Here is an 8,795-nt window from a genome sequence, read left to right as displayed (position 1 = left end):
CTGGTCTTATTCTAATTGGATTATTTTGCTACTTTATTTGGATGGGTCATTCAAATAAAAGTATGCTTTTTCTCCTCTCTTGAAAGAAGACCTGTCTGGAGAATGAGGCCCACAGTAGTTCTAGACTTTATTTTGAATAATCCAGATGCATACTTGCACTGAGGCACACCCTTCCTTATTACTAAAGCTAAATGGCGCAGCAGCTCAGTCTTAGGGCCATCCAAGAGAGGCTGATTGAGGCTCTGGGTAGTTGGTGCTCCCTGAGCCTCAGCTGGGGGCGCGGGGCTGGGTTTGGGTGGGCGGGACGGGGTGGGGCGGGCGCGGCCCGGGGCGGGGCGCCCTGGAGCTCTCCACCCAACGGGCCAGTGAGCCCCGCCGACTCCTAGAAGCAAAGGCCTGGCTGAGCCGCCACGGGTCGTGGCAGCCGCGCGCTGAGCTCGGCGACCGAGCTCGACTGAAAAGGTGCCTCTGCCAGAGCGCTGGGCTGCGGGTGCGCGGCGACTCCGAGAGCTGAGCGGCCCCGGGAGCGCGAGGTTCCGCAGGGACCAGGACGTCCCCTGGACCACTCTGAGGGTCTCCGGGAGCCGGAGGTGAGCTTTGGGCTTTTGACTTTCGAGGAGCAGTCCTGGGGAGCGAGGGCTTTGTGCTCGAGAGCTTTTTGTTCCTGGGGGCTCAGAGCAGCATTTGGGGAACAATTCCGCCAGGGGACCGTGCCTAGGAAAGGGTTGGAGGGGATTTCAGGAGCCCGGGAAGAGGAGCCAGCGCTGTCCGCCTCACCAGTACTCAGCTGCAGCGAGATGTCCGCCCTCCTTTTTCCTCCTCTGGGGACGTGCGCCGGGGTGGGCATCAGCGGGTCCCGGGCTCCCCGGGCTGCTGGCCTCCGCGCGCTGGCCGGTGGGCGGGCAAAGTTTGCCTCTCCGGGTCCAGCTGGTTCTCTCGCTCTCGTGGCCCTGCAGGTTCTGCCTCTGCTTGCCCTCCAGCTGCAGCCGCCTGACCATGGAGTCCCCGGTCCAGATCTTACGCGGGGAGCCGGGTCCCACCTGCTCCCAGAGCACCTGCCTGCTCCCGAACGGCAGCGGCTGGCTGCCGGGCTGGGCCGAGACTGACGGCAACAGCAGCGGGGGATCCGAGGGCGCTCCGCTGGAGTCCGCGCACATCTCTCCCGCCATCCCTGTCATCATCACGGCTGTCTACTCCGTGGTGTTTGTCGTGGGCTTGGTGGGCAACTCTCTGGTCATGTTCGTGATCATCCGGTGAGTGCGGGGCCCGAGCGCCGCAGTGGCTGGGGTCGGGAGGGAAGGTCGGGCTCTGCCGCCAGGACCTGCGGTTGCGGCTCCCTCTAGGTTGCGGAAACTCCTTGCCCTCCGTGCAGGACTCTGGAGATTCTCAGAGGGTGGCCTCCTTGAAGTAAAGGATTTCCTGGAAGAGTTTTGGGTGGGGAACTGCGAGGTTCACAGGGGGCGAATCGAACAGCCAGGGGCGTTTTGAGCGTTTGAATGACCCTCCACTCCCCCTCCCGCTTCCCCCCCTCCCCCCTAACCAAACCCCTACTAAGAACTGTGGTCAGGGAAAGTACTAGGGCGTGGAGGAATGTCAGCGTCTTCTGGAAGGGAAGCTAGTTCCTTTTCCTGGCTTTTTTGCCTGGTTGCCCGCGCCAGTTCAGAGCACTTTGTTCTGTCCTTTGCAAATATTTCTTAAGGTGAAATTCAGGCCCATCGAATGCACTGGAGATATTCAGAATTTTCTGTGACTCATCGGATTGGGATTATGGTTTATGAACAAAAGCCAGTATACTATTTAGGGTTGTTGGTATTCACGCATGAGCCCTTTTAGTACTGAAATGTTATCTAATTTATTTAGAATATCAGTGATTTTTGTAAATAAGCCATCCAATATTTATCCTCTAAACTGTGGGTTGTGGAGGTTTTCAAAAATTGCTTTACTTTTTATTTTCCACGGAGAGAAACCGATGGTTCTATTTTGTTGTTCTTTGGTGGCATTACATTGAAGTCAACTTCTAATTATAAGTACCCAAATATCCACCTATATCTGCTAATTTTCTGGTAAGTGAAGTGATTCTTATTTTGACCTCTTTCTTTTTTTTTTTTTTAAAGATTTTATTTATTTATTTGAGAGAGAGAGCACACGAGAGGGGGGAGGGTCAGGAGGGTCAGAGGAAGAAGCAGACTCCCTGCCGAGCAGGGAGCCCGATGCAGGACTTGATCCAGGGACTCCAGGATCATGACCTGAGCCGAAGGCAGTCACTTAACCAACTGAGCCACCCAGGCGCCCTTATTTTGACCTCTTTAAACAAAGAAAACAAGAAAAGAAAAAAAAAATCCCAACTTTGCTCTGGGTGCCCTTTGATAGATATGTATTTCCCTTTCTGGGAGAGTTAATGCTTTGGAAATACACCTTTAAGAGTGAATAAGGAGCTTACATTCCTTTGAGACGTCCCTGTAAAATAAGGGACATAAGTCACTCTTTTCAGGGACATTGAAGGGATGAAGAAAAACTACGTTTTTGTTTTTTAATTCTAATTTTAGTTTAGCTCTTTATTTATTATGAACCTTAAGAACATTACCTATAGTAGCATGAGTCTTGGGAAATCATCATAATAAAAAAATGCCCATTTATCTGTCTATCTAGGTTTGAGAATGTCAGGTCTTTTATTATCATCTGTGCTCTGGAACTAAAACCCATCTTTTAAGCCTCCAAATATATATTGTAAAGCTCATTTAACCTACAATTAGTGTTTGTAGCTTGGTAGCCTTGGTTTCCATAATTGTGTATTGCATTTTATAGGCATTCTATCTGTGATGAGTAAAGGCTACAGAGGGAGAAAATATTTTAAAAGCACATTGTTTTTCCAAGTCCTTAGTAATTTCAGGGCTGCTCTCCATTAGAGAGAAGATTATAGCAACCAAAAGAAAAGACAGCTGTGTTCTCAATTACAATTAAAATTTTTAGGAGATCTTTGGTTCACAGGCTGTTGTTTTGTAATAAAACATTATTACACAAGAAGAAGATGCTAAGGAAAAAAAAACAACTCTGTTCCTACTTATATCATATTTAAGTGCATGAGCAAAATAAATACATCTTATTGTTATTTGAATGAGCACCTGAAGTTTTGAGTTTGAGAAGAGCTTCTTAGTTGCTTAACAACTGTTTATTTATATAGCCCTGCAGAGTAGGATCAAAAGGAATGAAGAATCCTAAAATATGTGCAAAGACATATCTATAGGGAACAGTAGACATGTCAGAATGAAAACAGAATTATAGATTAACTAGGATTTTAATGTCAAATATGAATATGAAGAAATAGAAGTAGAAATGAAATATAAATATATATAATAATTACATGTAATTATACATAATGAATAATCACCATTATAAATAATAATATAGTACACTTACTAATTATTCATATATTTATATAATATATGCAATATATAATTATATATATGTGTGTGTGTGTGTATCCAAACGATATCCAGGGCTAAAATTTGTTAAAGGGAGATACATTTAGCTAAAAATACGAAAGAAGTTAGCTAGTTCATGTAACATCATCCGTCCTCCCACTCCACTCCCAACTACTTGGAGATGAAGTATGAAAAGTGAGGAGTTTCACTATCATCCTGGAATGCCAATGTACTGAAACATTAGTTTGCTTACATCTATAGCTAAGAGTATTAAGGAGTATTTGGAGTTGGTTAAGACTGAGAGATGGTCAAAGAGTTGAAAAATAAAACCTCAAAAGAAAAGTTGGTGGATGTAGGTTTATTTCACTTGGGAGAAGAAGGAACTGAAGACTTGAGAGAGGTGGCTATGGTGTACACACCAGGACTGAGAGCAGAACCGGAGTGAGGAACTCATATGCAGTTTTTATAATTGATGTTGAGAGCTAAGCAACACTGCTTGAAAAGATGGAGGATCACTTTTGAGAGGGACACTATTTTAAAATATTACACATTGAAAAGGGGCATGGTTCAGTCATCTAGGACATCATTCTAAAGATGCTTGGATGTTGGGGCAGGTGCAGGTCCGAGATGGCCAGTTCAGACCTGGGGAGGAAGTTAGGGTTGTGGAAAAAGCTTTGACTATTTTTAGACCTGTCTTACAAATAGCTTTCCCATCTTGGGTGCCTGAAACGCTGCCCAGTACCCTCTGAATATATTTATAATTTCAAGTGTTTCCATCATTTCATAGGTACCAACTGCCATAACTGCCTAATATTAGGGCATAGTAACTTGTCATTGTGAAAACCAGCCTCTCTTCTCACCAGGCTTTGGGGTTTGTGGTCCTGGGGTGGGAGGTTCTTACCTCAGCCCTGGATCTCTGTCTTTGGCTCTTATGACACCTCGGGTGTGCCCATGGGTGTAGCACTTAGGATCCTAAGCCTGTGTTCTCTCCACCTCTTCCTGTGCAGGTCCCCTGCAGTGAATGCTGTGATACCCACCCACACCCACATCCTGGAACTTGCCAGGCAGTCTCATCTGTGACATCTTAAACCATTCTCCCACAACTTCCAAGCATATGACTGTCTCCTCCCCCAGCGGACATGACCAGAACCCAAGGGACACTAAATATATGCCAGGCCGGTAAAGCTCCCTATTTCACGTGAATCACAACTATAGGTGTCTTACCATCCCCATTTAACAGATGGTGAAAATGAAGGCAAAGTAAGATTAAATAAACTGACCAAGGTCATACCTTGCTGATTGTGGAGCCAGCCTGACCCCAGAGCCTGTGCTTTGGTTTACTGTTGAATTCATTGCCCTCTATAGCACTTCTGCAGACCTGTGGATACTTTCTTACCAGGCAGCCCTTCATTTTCTCCCAGATGCTCTTTTTTTTCTTACCTCACCTGGGCACCATAAACCATCACTGCAGTCTCTCTTGACAATACATTCGGCTACCTTGCCTTCTTGTCCTTCTGCCGTTGTCCGAACCTCAACCCTGGATCAAGCCTGTACCTTATCTTCCTATTCCTATTCCCAGCGAAAAATGCTGCTGAATAAAATCAATTTTATCTTTGTAAAGATACACTTGAAGGCAAAGTCACTGCCTTCAAATGTATCTGACCCCAAGTCTGCCTAGTGCTTTTATGTCTCTCTCCTATTTCCAGAAAGAGCCGATTTCTTTTCCCAATTGTCACTTAAAAAAACAAACAAACAAACAAAAAAAACAACAACCCAACAAAAAGAACCTCAAACTAATTTCATTGGCACTAATTCCTAAACCCTCTCCCTGGCCATATTTCGTCATGGTCAGGGGATGGTCTTAACTCAGTGGTTCACTGTGACACTAGAGTCTAGCTGCTGGGAATGCTCTTCCTACATATGGGCACTGGCAGCTGCCCTGCCTTGTATCATTCCATCTCTGTGGCGATGTTTCCTTCTTTGTATCCAGAGCAAATCCCTGCTCCTGAGAGTTGAATCTCATCACCTCCAGCTCTCCTGAGGTCTCTGCTGTGTTAGCTATCCCCTTTCTACGCTATTTGTAATCTCTTCACTGCTTTTGTCCCTTATGCATCTGGACATACTCAAGCATCTGTCATCTTACAGGTAATTAATATCCACGACCCTTCCATTTTTCTGAGTTCCCTTAGCTAATGTCTTTTCATCCTCCTGTGTGTTGTAGGTAAGTTTCTTGGAGGGATAAACCTCCTTCTTCATTTTCTTGTCTTCCACCTGTTCCTCAGCCCCATGTACTTGGGTTCCCTCCCTGAAGCTCCTTTACCAAAGCTAGAACATCACGTTTCAGCTGCTCATTTTGGGCTGACTGTCCCTTGATTTCTGTGGAGAATTGGCATGCTCGACCAGTCTTACGCCCTTCACTTTCTCTGATATCACCCTGTCCTTCACTTCCTGCCACATCCTTGGGGTTTCTCGTCTACAGCACAGACTCCTCTTCCTCTCGTGTTTCTTAAATGGTCATGTTTTCCAGAGCCTTCTCAGCTTTTCTGTCCTCACTTTGCACACTCTCTGTATTAGTCAGGATTCAATCAGAACAACAGGACCAATAGGAGATGTACATGTGAAGAGATTTGTTGCAAGGGCTTGGGTTATGTGACAGTGGGACTGGCTGAGCTAGTCTGAAACCTGGAGGGCAGGCATCAGCAGAGGTAGGCTGCTGACCGCAGGTGGAACTTCTTTCTGCTGCTCTGCTCTCTATTAGTGTGCTAGGGCTGCCATCAAAAAGTGCCACAAACTGGGTGATTGAAGCAACAGAACTTATTTTCTCACAGGGAGGCTAGAAGTCCAATATCAAGGTATTGTCAGGGTTGGTTTCTTCTGAGACCTCTCTCCTTGGCTTGCAGATGGCTGTTTTCTCCCTGTGTCCTCACAGGGTCTTCCTTCTGTGTGTGTCTGTGTCCTAATCTCCTCCTTTAATACAGACACCAGTCAAATTGGATTAGGTCCCAACCTCATGACCGCATTTTACCTTGATTTTGCCTCACTTTGCCTCTTTGAAGGCTCTATCTTCAAATACAGTCACATTCTGAGGTACTGGGGTGTTAGAACTTGAACGTATGTATCTGAGGGGACATAACTCAGCCCTAATCACTGCCAATCCCCTTTCTGTTCTCCTTAAGAAAACGCTCTCCTCAAGCTTCAATTTTCATGATAATTATGTATATATGTTCTCTTTTGTTTAATTTGAAGAAAAGCTTTATTCTTATAAAGGCATGCTTCTTTTTAAGTGTAAGGATAAACAAGGAAAAAATTATTAGGACAAAAATAACAGGAATCAAAATTAGTTGGTTTTTGGTCTTAAGTTTTGCTTTTTTCTTTTTTCATTAGTTTTCATTAATTCACTGCTACCACAATAAAGACCTCTAGGGGGTCAGTCTTCTGCTACCGTTGCCCTGAGAGTAGAAGACTTGTGCTTCCCTATAGTTCAGCCTGGGCAGTGTTGAAATTTCCTAAGAAGGACAACTTTATAAGAGGCTTAGGAAAAAACCAACCAACCAACCAACCAAACCAAACCAAACCAAAACAAAACAAAAACCAAAACAAAACCACAAAAATACTCTGGAAATGTTTCCATTTCCTGAACTCAAATTTCTTCTCCAAAGGCAGCCAACCCACCCAAGCTTGCTGAGTACAGAGGTTGTTTTTTGCAAGGGTACCCATTTTCTTGTTCATAAATTGGGGGACAGAGTGTTTCTTCTCCAAGTCACTGACAGAAGTCCCACTCTACGGAGACCATCTTAGGTCACATTGCATATACGGACTCAGGTCACCTCTGAGTTAGTCTGGGCCCCATGGCTGAACTTGTGTCAGTCCCAGGAAACTGTGTGGCTATCACCAAATTGCGGAGATATGGGAAGAAGTGAGGTGACCAATCAGAGTGTCTGATGCAGTGCCTTCTTTTCCATCCAGCGAAAAGTATCTGTTCCTTCTGGAAGTTCTCGTTGCAATCACAGCAGTTGTATGTACAAATATATTCCATATTCTCTCAAATGTCACCGTAGCCTACCTTGGATAGTATCACCAGACTACACCTAGCCAGGCATTGAAGAAAAGGCAGAGGCATATTGGTATAATTAACCTGGTGCTGCTCCCTCTCTGACATCCATCTTATCTCAGGCTTTGATTGAAAAATATGGTCTCATTTATCCTGAGTCCTCTCTTGGAATTGTTGAACATTTCCTTAAAAGTAAGCATAGTGAAGATCCCTCCAGAAATTATCTTCAAAAGTGCCTATCTTGCACTTCTCCAAGTAATTTTATTATTTCACAAGCTCTTAAAAGAGAGAATTGGTTTCATTGCAACTGGTGATATGGATTAGCAAAATAGAATTATTTTCTTCCCTGTGGAATATATGATTGGAGCTGAGATCCAAATCCTTGTGTTTCAGAGATCAGAGACTAACCAGCTGCATCCCCTCCTCCCCCAAAAAAGGAAAAGAAAGAAAGAAAGAGAAAGAAAACCAATTTGGTCATCAGGCATAGAGCTCCTAACCTCTAACAGACTCTAGGCAAAATTGTAGTCTTCAAAATCACTTCTTGATTCTGTTCATTTTATGAGACTTTACAATTTTTCCTGGTGCCTGTCTTTGAATTAGTTCTAGGAGGGACTTATTTCTGGCTAGGAGATGGTTGCCCCTCTCCATCAGTCATTCAGCTGTATCTCTTGAGTAGCAGTATCTTCATATGAACTGTGCAGTTGGCACTTTCTTCACTCCAGATTAACTTCTGGATGCACTCAGTTATCGTTGCTATGGGGGGCTCTGTCCTCAGTGCAAAAACCTAAAACTGTATGGCTGCAGGACAGTCTTTTTCCTAAGGTTTGGCTTACATGGTTTCAGTGGTGTAGGTAATGCAGGATCAAAACTGTATTAACAAAAGATTTGTTCCTCCACAGAAAATCAGCCAACTTTTGTTTGTTTCTTTCTTTGGAGGGGATACTGGCTTATGTCTGAGACAAGGAAGACTGATGTAAGAAAGGAGATTTTAGGAGTGGGAATAATATTGTAAAAGGCTTCTGTGTGTGTGTGTGTGTGTGTGTGTTTAAACACTTACCCCTTCTCTGACCTAGCAAGTCAGAATTTAGATGAAAGATGAGAAGAACAGAAAGCACGTGATGAATATGTGATGAATTGAGATATCCCAAAGGACTGGTCTGAAGGTGGGGAAGGGAGCCTTCAGATTAACAACGGTTAGAATTTCAAGCATTTAGAGACAATGGGAACATTTTTCTGAGCTCCTACTAAGTATTAACTTACTTAACCTCACAAGACAACTAAACTCTCTCTGCTTACCACGTTGCTTTCCACCCAGTGAAGGG

At 44.5% G+C, this 8,795-nt stretch overlaps 1 protein-coding gene across 1 annotated transcript in view; it reads left to right on the top strand.

Moving 5' to 3' along the window:
- The first annotated feature begins 381 nt into the window (after window positions 1–381).
- OPRK1 (opioid receptor kappa 1) overlaps window positions 382–8,795 on the top strand; it is a 33,530-nt gene continuing 25,116 nt past the window's right edge. Inside the window, exons 1-2 of the mRNA XM_035011150.1 lie at window positions 382–590; window positions 957–1,253. Of these exons, the coding sequence (XP_034867041.1) occupies window positions 997–1,253 (257 nt within the window). The 5' untranslated portion in view covers window positions 382–590; window positions 957–996. The remainder of the gene's footprint in view (window positions 591–956; window positions 1,254–8,795) is intronic.

Source organism: Mirounga leonina, unplaced genomic scaffold (genome assembly GCF_011800145.1).
Source record: "Mirounga leonina isolate KUSES-001 unplaced genomic scaffold, KU_Mleo_1.0 Mir_165, whole genome shotgun sequence".
Classification (NCBI taxonomy): domain Eukaryota; kingdom Metazoa; phylum Chordata; class Mammalia; order Carnivora; family Phocidae; genus Mirounga; species Mirounga leonina.
This window is presented reverse-complemented; position numbering and strand designations above follow the sequence as displayed.